The following is a 21001-nucleotide window of genomic DNA, read 5'->3' as shown; positions in this document are numbered from 1 at the left end:
CCAGTTTTCCTCTGATTTCTGAGGAATTCAGTCACATCCCTGATGTACTGCCGATATTTTTACTTTAAGTCAGCCATTATGATTATGTATTGTTCCTACTTAATTATAAAGACAATTTCTTTTTCATTTATTAACAGAGACTGGAGGAAAGTCTTGTCCTGGACAGGAAGCCAAACCGTCAGATTTCTCCAGCTTTGTGGCGCTGAAGGAGGACCGGCCGTGGGAGGACTTGTCTAACATTACGGCTAGTTCCGACTCATCGTGGACAGGAGGCGTAAATCACAGCAATCACATGACAGTCTATGACATTCCCTACAGCCCTAGCGACCAGTTTGATCTGTCAGAGGCCGACTTTGCTCCCTCCACAGATTATAAATCTAGCATTACTGAGAATGGTTCTATTGAGGAGAAAGTGGTGGCAAAGCCACCACACTTGGTCATGAATGGTGATCACAAACTGGAAATTGTCACTAATGGATCCCAGGACTATAAATACCCCATACAGGCTCGTGATGAGTTTACACCAGTTTATGAGAACCAGCCATTCCCCCCAGACTTGGCTCATGCCATCTCAAATGGGGTTAACAAGTCAAATCTGACCTACATTCAAGAGGTTGGGGAGAAATCAGACCACCTAAACTCCTCCTTAGCGTATCAGTCTCATGCAAAAGATGCTGGGACCCACACCTCTCTAAAGCCAGGATCTATCCAGCAAATGATGCCCCCCACCTATCCTTCTATTGACAATTCCATTGACTCGGGTGTGAACAGTATAGACAGCAACATGACCCTCTCCCCTACAAATCTGGTGCTGCAGCCAATGTCACTTCATACTGGCAACTTAATGCAGCAACAGGTGACAAGTTCTGTACAGACTACTTCACAGAATAAAACAGAACCACCAGCACAGGAAAACACTTGCCCAGTGAGTCGTGAGATTCTGAACGTGGCAAACACTAGTCTTCTAGTGAACAGTACAACACAGATTGGGTCTTCTAGTCATACCACAGTCAATGGCATGGAAGCTGTTGACCTGCAATCTATGCCTGGTTCCTTTCAGAGGTCAGACATGAACAATGGAAAGGAAAAGTCCTCAAATGTGTCTGATTCTTCAGGAGAGGGAGATAGACAAAATGTAAACAGTGACAGACAGTCATACAAGACTGGTGGGGACATTCCAAACAGGGAGGTGGTTCTCAGTGTTCAACAGGAGGACTCGACATGTGATAATCCAGGAGGAGGGAGTCTGGATTCCATTTCTGCATCAGTGTCACAGGATATCTCGTCTGACAGCGAATCTCCAAAATCTGGAAACATTGCACAGTCTAACACAGCACATATGATGGTAGGCAGAGTCAGTAATCCTGCAGCAATCAGTGATGTTTCCCACAATTCAGCAGAATTTTCCCACAGGGAGGGTCAGTTCTCGATGGCAGAAGTGAATGTTACAGAGAATGCGTCCTCAGTAGATACAACTTTCGTTAAGGAAATCCCCTCAAGCATGGATCCGGTAACTATGGAGCCTGTAACTATGGATTCACCAGCTGTCGTTGGATTCTGTGATTCTGAAGTCGACATATCAGACATTGACAGCTATCTTGGGGATGTTAGTGGTAACATACAAACAGATGGACAGAAAGCAACTGTTCACCCCGAAGAACCTGTGATCCACTCCCCAGATTTCATGGATTGTACCCAAACAGGAGAACAAAACAGTGAAAATGTGAGTAAAAGTGACTTAATGGAGACCAATTCAGTTACACAACCCTCTCAGTGTGACGTTCAAAGTAATGAGAGAGTAGACTTACTGAATACTGTGCAGGAACCTGAACAGGAACAAATCTCTCAGGGTGAAGAACGTTCAGTAGGAAAGACTGTTTCACCCAGAGAGTCCACAGATTTGGAAAACCAAGATCTCCCGGAGCCTCCTCTCTCCCCAATGGGTGCACGCCCCAAGGAGCCCTTGCAACCAGTCACTGCCCTTCCTAGTGAGCTACCAAAGGTATTAGATGCTCGACCGAAGGAACCTACTCAGCTGATAGTCACACACGGTGAACAAAACACAGAACACACCTTGTTAGAGCAAAGTAAACAAGGGGTCAATGATACTAAATCATGTGTTCAAATGCCAGACTCTGCAGAGGAAATGGACCCTGATTTAGCTGCAGCCATTGCTTTGTCACTGCAGGAAAGTGGCATGGAGGAAGCTTTGATGAGGCCCCATGATGAGTACACTCAGTCAGAGGGCCGTCCCCACTCCTGGGGGCCAGGGGAGGTGGGAACCCAGCAGCAGAGGAGACCTAATAGTTTGAACCTCCCCCTCCGAGGTGAGCCAGGTCATGAGAGGTTATCAGCTCCCTTTACATTCCCATACCCCAACAACACTGAGACTAGCCCAGAAGTTGATGGTACACCTGAGGGCAGGTCCTCACAGGATAATGCTCAGGGTAAGAGTGTACTTTATAAATTTATAACAAGCAAATAATGTATCCTCATATCAGATAAATCTAACATAGTTTTTAATTTAAGTTTTTCATTAGCATTAAAACAAAAATCACTTGAATATGATCTGTTTACCTTCCTGTTTTGGCTGCATTTCAGTTTTCATTATTATTATTATTACTGTAGACCTGTACTGTGAAATTGACAGCGCAATGAATATAACTAAACCATAACATTTAATATATATATGATAATGGACATTAAAATCTCTATACAATAATCCCAGTTATATATAATGGGCACTAAAACCATGGACAACACTATACAATATTCACATTTATATATAATGGACATCAAAACCAAGGACAACACTATACAATATTCACATTTATATATAATGGACATCAAAACCAAGGACAACACTATACAATATTCACATTCATATATAATGGACATCAAAACCAAGGACACAAAACTGTATACAATAATGTGTAGTATAATCACATTTTAATTGGGTGTTGTTTTATAGATAGTTTTGTTTGTGTAGTATGCTTATCACACATTGCAGATCTGACCACTCAACTGGAGACCTCTGCACCAAATCAAGAACCATTAGAGGCAGGGTTTAATCCCTCGGGCGTGGGGCAAGTGGCTCCAAAATGGATACCTGACAATGAGGCCCCAAACTGCATGGGCTGCGACATGAAGTTCACCTTCACCAAGAGGAGACACCACTGTCGAGCATGTGGAAAGGTACCTTATGTTCCCAAGTCCTTTGATTTGAAGTACATCTAAAGATTATACATTATAGCTGCCATGTAACTACCGTACATCATCTAATTAGAACCCTGTAACTACTGTACATCATCTCATTAGAACCCTGTAACTACCGTACATCATCTCATTAAAACCCTGTAACTACTGTACATTATCTCATTAGAACCCTGTAACTACCGTACATCATCTCATTAGAACCCTGTAACTACTGTACAACATCTAATTAGAACCCTGTAACTACCATACATCATCTCATTAGAACCCTGTAACTACCGTACATCATCTCTTTAGAACCCTGTAACTACCGTACATCATCTCATTAGAACCCTGTAACTACCATATATCATCTCATTAGAACCCTGTAACTACCGTACATCATCTCATTAGAACCCTGTAACTACCATACATCATCTCATTAGAACCCTGTAACTACTGGACATCATCTCATTAGAACCGTGTAACTACCGTACATCATCTCATTAGAACCCTGTAACTACCATACATCATCTCATTAGAACCCTGTAACTACCATACATCATCTCATTAGAACCCTGTAACTACCATACATCATCTCATTAGAACCCTGTAACTACCATACATCATCTCATTAGAACCCTGTGACTACCATACATCATCTTATTAGAACCCTCTAACTACCATACATCATCTCATTAGAACCCTGTAACTACCATACATCATCTCATTAGAACCCTGTAACTACCGTACATCATCTCATTTGAACCCTGTAACTACTGTACATCATCTCATTAGAACCCTGTAACTACCATACATCATCTCATTAGAACCCTGTAACTACCATACATCATCTCATTAGAACCTGTAACTACTATACAACATCTCATTTGAACCCCGTAACTACCATACATCATCTCATTAGAACCCCGTAACTACCGTACATCATCTCTTTAGAACCCTGTAACTACCGTTCATCATCTCATTAGAACCCTGTAACTACCATATATCATCTCATTAGAACCCTGTAACTACCGTACATCATCTCATTAGAACCCTGTGACTACCATACATCATCTAATTAGAACCCTGTAACTACTGGACATCATCTCATTAGAACTGTGTAACTACCATACATCATCTCATTAGAACCCTGTAACTACCATACATCATCTCATTAGAACCCTGTAACTACTGGACATCATCTCATTAGAACCCTGTAACTACCATACATCATCTCATTAGAACCCTGTGACTACCATACATCATCTCATTAGAACCGTGTAACTACCGTACATCATCTCATTAGAACCCTGTAACTACCATACATCATCTCATTAGAACCCTGTAACTACTGTACATCATCTCATTAGAACCCTGTAACTACCATATATCTCATTAGAACCCCGTAACTACCATACATCATCTCATTAGAACCCCGTAACTACCATACATCATCTCATTAGAACCCTGTAACTACTGTACATTATCTCATTAGAACCCTGTAACTACCATACATCATCTCATTAGAACCCTGTAACTACTGTACATTATCTCATTAGAACCCTGTAACTACCATACATCATCTCATTAGAACCCTGTAACTACTGTACATCATCTCATTAGAACCCTGTAACTACCATATATCTCATTAGAACCCTGTAGACTACCATACATCATCTCATTAGAACCCCATAACTACCATACATCATCTCATTAGAACCCTGTAACTACCGTACATCATCTCATTAGAACCCTGTAACTACCGTACATCATCTCATTAGAACCCTGTAACTACCATACATCATCTCATTAGAACCCTGTAACTACCATACATCATCTCATTAGAACCCTGTAACTACCATACATCATCTCATTAGAACCCTGTAACTACCATACATCATCTCATTAGAACCCTGTAACTACTGTACAACATCTAATTAGAACCCTGTAACTACCATACATCATCTCATTAGAACCCTGTAACTACTGTACAACATCTCATTAGAACCCTGTAACTACTGTACATCATCTCATTAGAACCCTGTAACTACCATATATCTCATTAGAACCCCGTAACTACCATACATCATCTCATTAGAACCCCGTAACTACCATACATCATCTCATTAGAACCCTGTAACTACCATACATCATCTCATTAGAACCCTGTAACTACTGGACATCATCTCATTAGAACCGTGTAACTACCATACATCATCTCATTAGAACCCTGTAACTACCATACATCATCTCATTAGAACCCTGTAACTACCATACATCATCTCATTAGAACCCTGTAACTACCATACATCATCTCATTAGAACCCTGTGACTACCATACATCATCTCATTAGAACCGTGTAACTACCGTACATCATCTCATTAGAACCCTGTAACTACCATACATCATCTCATTAGAACCCTGTAACTACCGTACATCATCTCATTAGAACCGTGTAACTACCGTACATCATCTCATTAGAACCCCGTAACTACCATACCTCATCTCATTAGAACCCCGTAACTACCGTACATCATCTCTTTAGAACCCTGTAACTACCGTACATCATCTCATTAGAACCCTGTAACTACCATATATCATCTCATTAGAACCCCGTGACTACCATACATCATCTCATTAGAACCCCGTAACTACCATACATCATCTCATTAGAACCCTGTAACTACTGTACATCATCTCATTAGAACCCTGTAACTACCATACATCATCTCATTAGAACCCTGTAACTACCATACATCATCTCATTAGAACCCTGTAACTACCGTACATCATCTCATTAGAACCCTGTAACTACTGTACATTATCTCATTAGAACCCTGTAACTACCATACATCATCTCATTAGAACCCTGTAACTACTGTACATCATCTCATTAGAACCCTGTAACTACCATATATCTCATTAGAACCCTGTAGACTACCATACATCATCTCATTAGAACCCCATAACTACCATACATCATCTCATTAGAACCCTGTAACTACCGTACATCATCTCATTAGAACCCTGTAACTACCGTACATCATCTCATTAGAACCCTGTAACTACCATACATCATCTCATTAGAACCCTGTAACTACCATACATCATCTCATTAGAACCCTGTAACTACCGTACATCATCTCATTAGAACCCTGTAACTACCATACATCATCTCATTAGAACCCTGTAACTACTGTACAACATCTAATTAGAACCCTGTAACTACCATACATCATCTCATTAGAACCCTGTAACTACTGTACAACATCTCATTAGAACCCTGTAACTACCATACATTATCTCATTAGAACCCTGTAACTACTGTACATTATCTCATTAGAACCCTGTAACTACCATACATTATCTCATTAGAACCCTGTAACTACCATACATCATCTAATTAGAACCCACCCTAAGTTTAATCTCAGTGTATTCAACATGTGTGATTTTTTTTTTTGAACAAAAAGAATATTCAACTATGTGTATGTGATTTAACAACAGCAATGTTACATGGAATGCACTAACTGTAAGTCATTAACATCTGTTTAACTCTGTGTATTCCCTTGGTAGGTGTTCTGCTCTACGTGCTGTAATCTGAAGAGTCGCCTTCCGTACATGGACAACAAAGAAGCTAGAGTATGTGTACCCTGTCATCAGCTGATTGAAGGTAAATCTATCGATATACAGGTACTGTTCCCTGTCGTCAGCTGATTGAAGGTAAATCTATAGATATACAGGTATTGTTCCCTGTCGTCAGCTGATTGAAGGTAAATCTATAGATATACAGGTATTGTTCCCTGTCATCAGCTGATTGAAGGTAAATCTATAGATATACAGGTATTGTTCCCTGTCATCAGCTGATTGAAGGTAAATCTATAGATATACAGGTACTGTTCCCTGTCGTCAGCTGATTGAAGGTAAATCTATAGATATACAGGTATTGTTCCCTGTCATCAGCTGATTGAAGGTAAATCTATAGATATACAGGTATTGTTCCCTGTCGTCAGCTGATTGAAGGTAAATCTATAGATATACAGGTATATGTTCCCTTTAGTCAACCGATTGAAGGTAATTCTATCGATATACAGGTGTATTTCCCTGTTGCCAGCTGATTGAAAGTAAATCTATACATAGACAGGTATTGTTCCCTGTTGTCAGCTGATTGGGGGTAAATATATAAATAGACAGGTATTGTTCCCTGTTATCAGCTGATTGAAGGTAAATCTATAAATAGACAGGTATATTTCCCTGTTGTCAGCTCATTGAAGGTAAATCTATAAATAGACAGGTATGTTTCACTGTTGTCAGCTGACTGAAGATAAATCTATAGTTTTACAGGTATTGTTCCCTGTCGTCAGCTGATTGAAGGTAAATCTATCGATATACAGGTATTGTTGCCCTTAGTCAGCTGATTGAAGGTAAATCTATAAATATACAGGTATTGTTCCCTGTCGTCAGTTGATTGAAGGTAAATCTATAGATATACAGGTATTGTTCCCTGTTGTCAGCTGATTGAAGGTAAATCTATAGGTTTACAGGTATATATCCCTGTCATCAGCTGATTAAAGGTAAATCTATCGATATACATGCAGGTATTGTTCCCCTTAGTCAGCTGATTGCAGGTAAATCTATAAATATACAGGTATTGTTCCCCTTAGTCAGCTGATTGAAGGTAAATCTATAGATATACAGGTATTGTTGCCCTTAGTCAGCTAATTGAAGGTAAATCTATCGATATACAGGTATCTGTTGCCTTTAGTCAGCTGATTGAAGGTAAATCTATAAATATACAGGTATTTTTCCCTGTCATCAGTTCATTGAAGGTAAATCTATAGATAGACAGGTGTGTGTTAATTGAAAGGGAATGTTTAGATCTGCAGGTGAAATGAGGATTACTGAATTACTGTCCTTAGGTCATTTTCGTCGAGTTATTTTCCAAATCTCTTTCTTTTCTTTTCTTTTTTGTGGAATTGTAAGGAACCTGTGCCTGCCACATATATTTTTAGGTTGATTGATTTAGTTTTGAGGAAGTGAAAGCTATTGAAGTTGTTCTTTTTCATGATTTCTTTGTAAATTATATCAGTTTTGGAGTGCAAATAACCTTGGAAATGTTGAATTGATTGAAAGGGTTCTCTGTGACCAGCAAATGTAGTTTGACTGCTTTTTTTGTGATCAATGGGGGGTCAAGGTCATTTGAGACATTGATATGTGTGTATTTGTTTCATGATCAGACTCCAGATCATTTGGAATCATTCTGTCCATCTCTATCTCTCCATGTGTCTGTAGAAATAATGGGTGAGCAAAATCTTTATAACAGAGTAGTAATAATCATTCTAAACACAATGGTTGCTAAAGTCCTTAAGTTGTCCTGAATGTATGTCAACATTGTCTGGTCATAGAATGTGAAAATAAAGATAGAAGTTACAAAACAGAAGAAACAATGGTAATAAAGCAACCACAGGTTTCCAATACCTTAAAATGTGTCTTGATTCTATGTCAAGGTCATCTGGTCAAGAACAGTCAAAAAGACGTAGAATGTGCACAGAAAGAAGTAATGGTCAAAATGCGCCCAAAAGTTGTACATGACATGTAAGTGTGTCATGATCCTAGTCAAAGATCACCTGGTCAAGGTCACTGGGAGAAAAGTTTTGAATCATATACACCTATAAATTTTACAATCAAATACACCGGTCAATCTTATAATCAAATACACCGGTTAATCTCACAATCAAATACACCGGTCAATCTTACAATCAAATACATTGGTCAATCTTATGAAATACACTGGTTAATCTAATAATCTGATTTTATACAACTACTGAACATTTTTAGGTAAGACTATAGATAACAATTCTTTGTATCATATATCATTAAGAAGGCTTGTCTTCATGCGTGACAGATGTACACTTCATTCTACAGAAAGTGTCACAGGGTTACGTCACAAAATCTGAATCTGTGGATCACAGACACACTCGTCTGGAGCATTGAATTTCCTGTAGACTCTTCTTTTTCTCTTGCTATTCAGTTTGATGTTAAGTTACAATTTGTTTCTATACAAACTGATACATAGTCAGCTAATACAGATATTGTCCATCATTGAGTTCAGACTTACGCAGTAAGCTCTCAGACTACCCTCGCTTTCTCGTCTTTGGAGTATGCTCAGTTATTCTGCATGTGTTTAATGCTATTTTCCATGGCCTCGGTTCTTATGTTGGCCAGCTTTGAATGCTTTGCCTTGGTTTTTTTCTACAGCGGATTTGTTGAATGAAGCAGAAAGAGGTATGGTATCGACCTCAGGTGAACGATCTGCAGCCTCAACCCCTGCTGGTGTACTCAAGCGTGATGGTGAGTACGCTCACACATAGACATATAATGACTACTCTCTCATCAGGTGATTTTAGAGACATTGAAATGACAATTCTCATCATGTGTTTTTAGAGACATTGAAATGACAATTTTTATCATTTGATTTTAGAGACATTGAATTTCCATCATGTGATTTTAGAGACATTGAATTTCCATCATGTGATTTTAGAGACATTGAAATGACAATTCTCATCATGTGATTTTAGAGATGTTGAAATGACAATTCTCATTATGTGATTGTAGAGACATTGAAATGACAATTTTTATCATGTGATTTTAGAGACATTGAAATGACAATTTTTATCATGTGATTTTAGAGACATTGAAATGACAATTTGCATCATGTGATTTCAGTGACATCGAAATGGCAATTCTCATCTTGTGATTTTAAAGACATTGAAATGGCAATTCTCATCATGTGATTGTAGAGACATTGAAATGACAATTTTTATCATGTGATTTTAGAGACATTGAAATGGCAATTCTCATCTTGTGATTGTAGAGACATTGAAATGGCAATTATCATCATGTGATTGTAGAGACATTGAAATGACAATTTGCATCATGTAATTTTAGAGACATCGAAATGGCAATTCGCATCTTTTGATTTTAGAGATATCGAAATGGCAATTTTCATCAATGTGATTTTAGAGACATTGAAATGGCTATTCTCATCTTGTGATTTTAGAGACATTGAAATGACAATTCTCATTTTGTGATTTTAGAGACATTGAAATGACAATTTTTATCTTGTAATTTTAGAGACATTGAAATGACAATTTTTATCATGTGATTTTATAGACATTGAATTTCCATCATGTGATTTTAGAGACATCGAAATGGCAATTCTCATCATTGTGATTTTAGAGACATTGAATTTTCATCATGTGATTTTAGAGACATTGAAATGACAATTTTCATCATGTGATTTTAGAGATGTTGAAATGGCAATTCTCTTCATGTGATTTTAGAGACATTGAAATGACATTTTTCATCATGTGATTTTAAAGACATTGAAACGGCAATTTTCATCATTGTGATTTTAGAGACATTGAAATGACATTTTTCATCATGTGATTTTAAAGGCATTGAAACGGCAATTTTCATCATTGTGATTTTAGAGACATTAAAATGATAATTTTCATCATGTGATTTTAGAGACAGTGAAATGACACTTTTCATCATTGTGATTTTAGAGACATTGAAATGACAATTTTCATCATGTGATTTTAGAGACATTGAAATGACAATTCTCATCATGTGATTGTAGAGACATTAAAATGACAATTTTCATCATGTGATTTTAAAGACATTGAAATGGCAATTCTCATCATTGTGATTTTAGAGACATTGAAATGACAATTTTCATCATGTGATTTTAGAGACATTGAACTTTCATCATGTGATTTTAGAGACATTGAAATGACAATTTTCATCATGTGATTTTAGAGATGTTGAAATGACAATTCTCATCATGTGATTTTAGAGACATTGAAATGACAATTTTCATCATGTGATTTTAGAAATGTTGAAATGACAATTCTCATCATGTGATTTTAGAGACATTGAAATGACAATTTTCATCTTGTGATTTTAGAGATGTTGAAATGACAATTTTCATCATGTGATTTTAGAGACATTGAAATGACAATTTTCATCATGTGATTTTAGAGACATTGAGATGACAATTTTCATCATGTGATTTTAAAGACATTGAAATGGCAATTCTCATCATTGTGATTTTAGAGACATCGAAATGGCAATTCTCATCATTGAGATTTTAGAGACATTGAATTTTCATCATGTGATTTTAGAGACATTGAATTTTCATCATGTGATTTTAGAGACATTTAAATGACAATTTTCATCATGTGATTATAGAGATGTTGAAATGACAAGTTTCATCATGTGATTTTAGAGACATTGAAATGGCAATTTTCATCATTGTGATTTTAGAGACATTGAAATGGCAATTCTCATCATTTGATTTTAGAGACATTGAAATGACAATTTTTATCACGTGATTTGAGAGACATTGAAATGGCAAATTTCATGTGATTTTAAAGACATTGAAATGACAATTCTCATCATGTGATTTTAGAGATGTTGAAATGGCAAAGTAACTTGCTCGATCACAAGTGTGGGTTGAAAATGTTCACTATCAAAAGTCATGTTCGCTTTCTCTGACCATCTCACAATCTGAAACAGGCTCAATTAATGATCATGATAATTTTCTGGGCAGAAACAGGCAGATGATAAAAGATCTGTTGAATTAGACATTGACCATTAAATTGTCCACAGTCAAATGCACCCCTTTATCACTCGATCAAACGACCTTGAGTTATTCACTATACAGCTGTACAATGCCATGATCACGTTTACCAACAGTGCCAATGCAAAATATATTCTAATGATTTAGCAAGTTTATTCCTCTTTATCTTCCATTTGAATCGAGATGCCCTGAAGCTATGTTACAAAGATTTTCTAATAAGAAAACTGGAATATACTTTTTGGTGAATTTTTCAAAGACTTAAGACATGGTGGCCAGCAGTACAATGCTTTAGCTGGGAACTGTGACATATGTTACTTCTGCACTGCCATTATGAATCTAGACAATGCTCTCCTAAATATCTTTTCTCATCCTGGTTGAAGGAACTGTCGATATACGTGCTTCATGTGCTAGGACTCCAATGTAAGAATTGATCGGTGTGTGTATGTATCCAGTGTTGATGAATTAACAAGGGCCGTATTGTTGTGGTGGAAATGACATTGGAGCGCTAGCCTTTTTGCCTTATTAAAAAGGAAATGCATAACAAGCAACAAACAGCAAACATCATGTAGGATGCGAATGTCATTGTCATTGTCCTTAAATTGACAGAAGTAAATAAAGGCCTACATGCATGGTCCATGTGTTAGAGGCTTGTAGTGGTGTTATGTTGGTTTAATTATTTATGCTGTCTTTGTGTGCCATTTTTAGCACTTGATTATTAAATCAACCCCCTTACTGAATTCAGAATTCATTATTAATGTGCGTGATGATTCCTGGCTAACTCACTATGTCTCGGACACTCTGGAGAATTACCGGTTTGTGTGCTGGTCACTGGGGATTAAATACAAGTTACAACTTGAATAACTTCTGTGAATTTGTTAACTAAATCTTTACAGAATTGAGACTCCTAACGCAGGCATTTCATTATGTCTAAATATTAATACTGAATTAATAGAGGTTTTTTTCCAGATGAGTGCATGTTATTTGAACTGTAATATCTGGCAAATTGGTTTTGACCTTTTGACCCCTTTGTTTTGTTGGTGTGTTTTTAGAACAACAACAATACACACATACATTCATTATCAGTTATTTAGGATGGTACAGAGATATGCTCCAAGTTGTATATCTATACACATTAAGGTCAAAGGATGTCTAGAAATAATAGGAAATAAACTGCAGTTACATGTCCATCTGTAAATCTGTAAAATGATAAAATACAAATCACACTACACTAGCTATGTTCATAGTTAGCACACCAATGGATTCTCTGTGTTATACATGCTTCCAATTCTGTATCTAACCTCAATTTTGCGATTTGCATGCTTTCAGAACTGTTGTAGACCTACATTTTGTGATTTGCATGCTCTCAACATTGTCTGACCTATATTTTGTCATTCTCATTCTTCAGATGATGTATCTGACTTATATTTTGTTATTTTCATGCTTCAGATGCTGTATTTGACCTACATTTTGTCATTTTCATGCTTCAGATGCTGTATTTGACCTACATTTCATGCTTCAGTTTAGGGTATACTGGATTACTTTATTTCTGGATTTGATTGTCTCCCTTCACCTTTGAAGGAGTACAGGACAATGATAATTGTTTTTGTCCTAGCTGTCTGTTACAAACATTAAGAACAGTTAGTCTTATATTATGAAGTGCATTTTGTGCAAAATACCTTGTTGGTTTTGGGTTGTTTTTTTTGTTGTGGTGGGGTATTTTCGGGGTGGAGGGTGGGGGTGTACAAAATCAATATCTGGGATTTTTTATGCTATAAAATTTTGTCATTTCCTAATATGGAAATGTTTATGTTTACAGTGTCTGCTAATGCTACAGTTTAAATTGACTGCAATGAAACTTGAAAGAGAGAATTGTTTGCAAGACACCTCTATTTTATGATACAAAATCTTTTCTTTTTTTTCTATATTCTGTAGTATTGGAGGTTTGTGAATATAGTTTTTGCTAAATTTTATTTCATATTGATATGAAGTTTTACTGGATGGCCCATTGGGGTGGGGAAGGGGTTTATTGGATGGGATTGGGAAGGGGTTTATTGGATGGGATTGGGAAGGGGTTTATTGGATGGGATTGGGAAGGGGTTTATTGGATGGGATGGGGGAGGAGTTTTATTGAATGGGATGGGGGGGGGTATATTGGATGGGGTAGGGGAGAGGTTTTATTGGAATGGGTGAGAGAGGGGTTTATTGGATGGGATGGAGAGGGGTTTTATTGGATGGGGTGGGGAGGTTTTTTTTTAATGAGGTGGGGAGGGTTATATTGGATGGGGTGGGGGGGGTTATATTGGATGGGGTGGGGGAGAGGTTTTATTGGATGGGGTGGGGAGAGGTTTTATTGGATGGGGTGGGGGGTATATTGGATGGGGTGGGGGAGAGGTTTTATTGGATTAGGTGAGAGAGGGGTTTATTGGATGGGGTGGGAGGGGTTTTATTGGATGGAATGGGGGAGGGGCTGGTGAATTTAAGGTGAATGTAATGTTCATTCATGAAATGGTTGTTATGAAATCCTCGTACATACACTTAATTAAGTGAAATCACCATTCAGAACCAGTTTGCAAAAAGGTAGTTCACAAGATGTATAGTGGTCAATAAACAAAGGCAAGAATTTCGATTTCAAGAAAAAGGCTTCTCATGAATTGATGTGAATATTAATTTCTCATGCATAATAACTTCAAGGAATATACATTGATCAGTGTTGGAACAGGTGCAGGGTTTGACTTTAATTTTGAGAATGAGTTACCTGAATGAATTGTGTCCCATAAGGACAGTTTCAGGTATTTTATTCGTTCTAGGAATATCTGTTCCATACCTTGATAGCAGAAGTTGTGGGCATTGAGATGACCATTTATAATATGATGACCTCAGGGATAGAAACTCCCGAAATTGACAACTCCCAATTGATTGCAAATACCAAATAAACTGAACTTGCAATTTTCCTAAGACTACTCACAATTTCTAACATCAAAGACTTTTTTTATTTAAAACTGTATGTAACAATGTATAACAACTATAAATTAATTCACTGTTTATTAAAATATCAAAAGATTTAAACTCCTTCTCCCACAAACGATGGGTGGAATTTGATTTTCTTAGAAGGAACATAATCACTACTGCCACTGTTTCATCTTCTATTATCTTCCACCTTTTGAAATTTTGACATTGGCCATGCTGACAGTGATTTAGAAATGGGGACCAGAAATAATAGTGACTAATAAAAGTAGAAACTAACACAGGGGCAGGGATTTTTTTTTCTGAGTTAAGTAACGATGAATAAATCAACTTGTGCAAAAAAATTTGCAATAAAAAAATTTTTTAAAAATTAAAGGCATATCTGTCAGTATTGTGAAAAAAAATATTCTCAACTTGCTGATAACATGTGTCAATTATTCTTGATGGTAGTGAACAAAATTTTTCAGAAACTCTAAAAACTCTACATGCCCAGACTATGTATCAATTACACAAACACTCCAACAGTATGGATTGGCTCAAAAAGATGCATGCAGTAACGTTAATGATGTTCTTATTCCCAACGGTAAATTTAATTGGAGAACCACTAAATTCACTTTACTAGGATTGCATTTTGATGTTGATTTGCAAAATATACCTAAATTGAATCATGATCCAAAGTTAGTAAAAATCAAATATATTCTAAATGAATGGTGGAAGAGATATTTAATTCCCATTGGTAAGATAACAGTTATTAAAACATTGGTGTTACCATTGTTGAATCATATCCTGATGCCCATCCCTAACCCATCCATTGCCTATTGTAAAGAATTAAAAAAGCCTTTTTTTTTCTTGTGTGGAGGGGGCCCGGTTGCTCAACCCACAGTGGAAAGAAGGATGTACTTGTCAAGAAATATGAGGATGGCAGCCTAAAAATGATGAATTTAAAATCATTTTATAGTTTCAATGAAATCGAAACTTCTTATCTCTACAGATAGGGGGTGGAGTAATTGATATAAAATCTTAACCTTAATAAATTCACATCCTGTGGGATTTAATACACTAATTTACTTTTAAGTCATTAACAAACAAATTTTGGATAGATGTGTTCAAGGCTTGGATTGAATTACAGAACACTTATACAGATCGAGTCTGATGTTCATACAGATTCACCTTTGTTTTACAACCCGATGCTTTAATAAACGTTCATTCAACAGTAACATCAGACATATTAATGGCATTATTGAGGAAGATGGTACTTTTTTTTAGCTATGAGACTTATAGTGCTACTTATCCAAATGTGAAAATTGGCTTCTTAGAATATGCAAGTATTACTCGTGTAATAAAAACTTGTATTAAAAGGTCAGGTACAGAAACTAAATTTAAAAGATTACCAAATCCCTTTATTAGAACATACATTTACAATGTATTGAAGTGTGAAAAATCGTTCTTTTATGAAATTTTAAACAAAAACTCTTCAGTGACTGCAGGTACAATAAGATGGAGTCAGCTTTTAGATATAGATAACAGAGAATGGAAAATTTTCAACATACTACCTTTCAGAATAACTAGAAACTGCAAACTCCAATGGTTTCAATACAGAATAATCAACAGAATTTTAGCAACAAATTCATTTCTGTTCAAAATTAAAAGGTAAACTGTAAGATGAGTACTTTTGTCACGGAGAGGAGGAGACAATAGAACATATAATGTGGGAATGTGATTGTGTTAGATCATTCCTAGATGATTGAGTTTCAACTTTGATAAAACACTTTCAATTGGTTTATATACCAAAAAATCTTTTAATTAAGGTAATCCTGGTAAAAAAAACTGTATACAAAATACTCTATTCCTTTGGTTAAAGTACTATATTTATACAGATATATTGAGAAATCATTTGGGTGTTTGTTTTTCAATATCCCATTTAAAACTCTTTTATAAAACGCAAAAATTAATATTTTAAAAAATGGTGATAACGAAAAATTTGATGCCCAGTGGAACAGATGGAACTTAATCTTACCATCCATCTCTCTCTCTCTCTCTCATAAAAACTTGTCTCCCTCTGTATGCCTACATGATCTTTGCTATGCATATTTGTACATGTATTATGATATATACAGATTGTTTACAAAAAGTAAAAAAAAAATCAACTTGCAAGTTATCAAATTACTTGTAACCTTGCATTTTCAGAGTTTCATACAGGAAATTTTGAACCCTTGACCAATCGTAATTGGTCTGTATTTATGATGTTATTGTATATGCAGTGTAATTGGTCTGTATTTATGATGTATATATACAGTGTACAGCATGAAGGAAATCTCATTGTAGGGACACAAAGACGACAGGAGCCCAAACAGGTAATGTTTTCTGACGGAATCCGGCCGGGAGGAGACCTGACGGAGCTGGATGGTTCGAACCTGGCGTCATCTCGTCTACCGCTGCGTCGATCTGCCAGAAGTCAAAAACGTGTAGAAAAATCAAGTGCAGGTAGTGCTGATCTCCTACATAGTGTAGCTTTCAAGTTTGTTCTGATATACTCGTACTTGTATAAATGTTAGCTTTTAATGCAACACTTTTTTGTATTCTTGTCAAAAAAATGAGCGAATGTGTTTGGTAAAAGTAGAATTATGATTGAAAAGTAAGGGAAATGTGGACTGTGCAAACTTTTTTGAGATACATTTCCAAATTATGTTTTTAAGCTCACCTGAGCTGAAAACTTAAGTGAGTTTTTCTGTTCACCAGTTGTCCGTCATCTGTCCATATGTAAACTTTTTACATTTTCGACTTCTTCTCCAGAACCACAGGGCCAATTTCAACCAAACTTGGCAAAAAGCATCCTTGGGTGAAGGGCTTTTAAGTTTGTTCAAATGAAGGGCCATGCCCCCTTCATTGGGGAAATAATCACAAAAATGTAAAAATAAGATGTGGTCATTTAAAAATATTCTTCTCGAGAACCACAGGGCCAGAAGAGCTGAAATTTATATGAAAGTTACATGACATAGTGCAGATAGTTTGTTAAAATCATGGTCCCCGGAGGTTGGATGGAGCCACAAAAGGGAATCAAAGTTTGATATGCAAATATATAGGGAACATCCTTAAAAATCTTCTTCTCAAGAACTACTGGGTCAGGAAAGTATAAATTTACATGAAAGCTCCCTGACATTGTGCAGATTCAAGTTTGGTAAAATCATGGCCTTCAGGGGTAGGATGGAACCACAATAGGGGATCAAAGTTTTACATACAAATATACATGTATATGGAAAATCTTTAAAAACCTTCTTTTCAAGAACCACTGGACCAGAAGAGCTGAAATTTATATGAAAGTTTCCTGACATAGTGCAGATTCAAGTTTGTTAAAATAATGGTCCCCGGGGGTAGGATGGGCCACAATAGGGGATCAAAGTTTTACATATAGGGAAAATCTTTTAAAATCTTCTTCTCAAGAACCACTGGGCGAGGAAAGTACAAATTTTCATGAAAGCTTTCTAACTTGGTGCAGATTCAAATTTGTTAAAATCATGGTCCCCAGGGGTAGGATGGGGCCACAATAGGGGATCAAAGTTTTACATACTAATATGTAGAGAAAAATCTATAAAATTCTTCTTCTCAAGAACCATTGGGCCAAAGAAGTTTATATTTGCATGAAAGCTTCTTGACATAGTACAGATTCAAGTTTGTAAAAATCATGGCCCCTGGGGGTAGGTTGGGGCCACAATAGGCATCACAGTTTTACATGTAAATATATAGGGAAAATCTTTGAATATGGGCCAAGATGACTCAGGTGAGGGATATGGCCCATGGGCCTCTTGTGATTTGTTATGTCTTGGATTTTTCAGCATATGTCAGAAAGCTGGACATTTCATCAATTTAAGAATAGTGTCAACTTTGCTTAAGAATATTGAAAGTCATGTAAAGGAGCCACTATAGTCCCACTCCATACACACTTGTCTTTTCTTTGAATTTTGTTGGTTATACTGGTACTGTCTGTTTATGAACTGGTCACATGATCAGTTACTGTCAGGTGATGTATTGGTCACATGATCAGGTACTGTCTGTTGATGTATTGGTCACATGATCAGGTACTGTCGGGTGATATTCTAGTCACATGATCGTTGTACATATGATTCACAACAGAGGAACGAAAATGTTTAGACAAGAAGTTTCTTTTATAAGCAAGACTATTGTTGAACATTTGCCGATTAACAACATTAATTGTCTTGTACAAGAGAAAATTCAGAAATTCTTTGAAGAGTCTGTTAGATAAAAATGTAAATGGTGATTTAAATGCTAGGTCTTAACTTGATACTTTGAAATCCATACAAGTAAGGAAGATTCTAATGAAATGAATTCCCTGTTTTGTCGTAGATGGTGGTGGGAGACGAGTGCGCTCGAGTGGGACCCAGAGGACTCAATGCCTGATCCCCGAGTCTGGGTTACCTCCTGTAGTCGTTAGTCTCAAGCCAAATGAAGGTAAATACCAAATACATTTATATACTCACCTACTCTGGTTTCATCAAATTGATTATTATTCCTTAAGAATACAGTTCTGTTTATGCTTAGTTTTATTTCTACGAGCAGAAATTATACTTTATTTATCGTATCTCACCCAAGTAAACAATGAGACATAATGAGACCACAGCAATTATTTCATACTCTGGAAGTTGGACAGTTGTGTGCAATAAAAACATTGACACTCAATGAGGATAAGTATGTATTTCTACATGCAAGGCGACGCGACGAGCACGCTCCAATGATTACACATATGAGTCACGTGATTTGCTCTTCTTCAGCTGAAAAAAGATGAGTATTACCCATAATGCTTCTGCAAAAATGTCGCCGTCACTGCAGTATACATCATTGACGAACCCGTAATTAAAATAATTAGATTATTTAGAAAGTACTATAAACGTCTTTTTAAATTCCAGACAAACTTTCTCGTAGCTTCAAAAATTTTGTTTTTGCTTGGTTTGAGAGAAGAAGAAAAAACATTGCAGCTAATGTGACATCACAATTTGTAACTGTTTACACCAAGTGCGTTATATTTCCCGCGTTAAATGAAGAGGCGGATAAAAGTCGTGTTGCAAGATGTTAATGAGCTTCGCTCGTCTCAACATATTATAAAAAATTTATGATGTTTCTTCAGAGTATTACTTTGGTATGTTGACAGAATGCAGCATATGAAGTCATGTGCTACCAAAATAGAGGGTGAAGAATTGTGTCTAAGAATAGAAATCTTTAATTTTGCAGAAGCAGTTCTTGAGGACAACCCATCAATAGAAAAGTACTTACCACAGATAAAAGGTAACCAGTTTATCATTAAAAGGTAACCAGTTTATCATGTGACATAAAATTCCTGCCTATATGGTCTACAAAGACAGAAGTGAGATGACCATCATTCTGAATCACACTTGTAACTTGTGTGGTCTTTTCATCGAACCATCTAAACTTTCTTATTGACTACTTATTTTTTTTTATTTCAGATGACAATGCGGACCCTGTGACCTTTGCACTTTGTTCTAACCTCCACGTTTTAGTCAAGATACTCTCATGTAAGCCGATGCTCATTTAATTTTGTTTAATGAATAGAATGTGATATCTAAAACAGTAAAACAAAGTTATAGTGAACGGAGACAAACAATTTTGATTCATTATAAATGTAATTTGTTATATGGAAAGTGAAGATAATGAACAGTGACTAATCTCGTAAATCCCATAAGTTCAAGTCCAATAAGTTCATATTTTAAAACTACAGGAATAAAATTCTTTTCACTGTAAGTGTGAATTCATCATAAGGATGTTTGCTGTAACCATGTTCTACTGTAATATAAAAACAATATGATTGTTCATTGGTGACTATGTAGATGTAGAGAGCATTATATTGATTATATGACATGATGGATTTTTACAATCTGTATTTGTAGTGGACTGTTGTGTTAATCGGGTGTGTTGGAGTTTTACGTCACGGGGTATGTGTACTGTTGGCCAGGATGAAATCGTCATAATACTAGAGACTCTCCCGGAGGAGGAGGTCCTTCCTGTGGACATTTTCCGACATCTGTACCACGTGTACGAGGAAGCAGGCAGAGGTTACTATCAATTCACTTCCACTGATACGTATTTCTAAATTCATTGTTACAATGATTCAACATACATTTGTGTCTAATTTGGATGTTTCTTTTTGTGCTGATTTGTGTTTTCCTGGA

General features: G+C 36.5%; 1 protein-coding gene across 10 annotated transcripts in view; it reads left to right on the top strand.

Annotated features, from left to right (window-relative positions):
• LOC125668293 (zinc finger FYVE domain-containing protein 9-like) overlaps window positions 1-21001 on the top strand; it is a 33374-nt gene that overhangs the window by 5453 nt on the left and 6920 nt on the right. For 6 of the 10 annotated variants that reach the window (XM_048902230.2, XM_048902232.2, XM_056163683.1 and 3 more), the window contains 9 exons: window positions 138-2447; window positions 3011-3195; window positions 6770-6866; window positions 9452-9544; window positions 17127-17285; window positions 19164-19268; window positions 20046-20099; window positions 20279-20347; window positions 20720-20884. In XM_048902230.2, the coding sequence (XP_048758187.2) occupies window positions 138-2447; window positions 3011-3195; window positions 6770-6866; window positions 9452-9544; window positions 17127-17285; window positions 19164-19268; window positions 20046-20099; window positions 20279-20347; window positions 20720-20884 (3237 nt within the window). The remainder of the gene's footprint in view (window positions 1-137; window positions 2448-3010; window positions 3196-6769; window positions 6867-9451; window positions 9545-17126; window positions 17286-19163; window positions 19269-20045; window positions 20100-20278; window positions 20348-20719; window positions 20885-21001) is intronic. The other 4 variants (XM_048902233.2, XM_056163684.1, XM_056163685.1 and 1 more) reach the window with 1 other exon arrangement.

The sequence above is a fragment of the Ostrea edulis genome, chromosome 4 (assembly GCF_947568905.1).
Source record: "Ostrea edulis chromosome 4, xbOstEdul1.1, whole genome shotgun sequence".
Taxonomy (NCBI): domain Eukaryota; kingdom Metazoa; phylum Mollusca; class Bivalvia; order Ostreida; family Ostreidae; genus Ostrea; species Ostrea edulis.
This window is presented reverse-complemented; position numbering and strand designations above follow the sequence as displayed.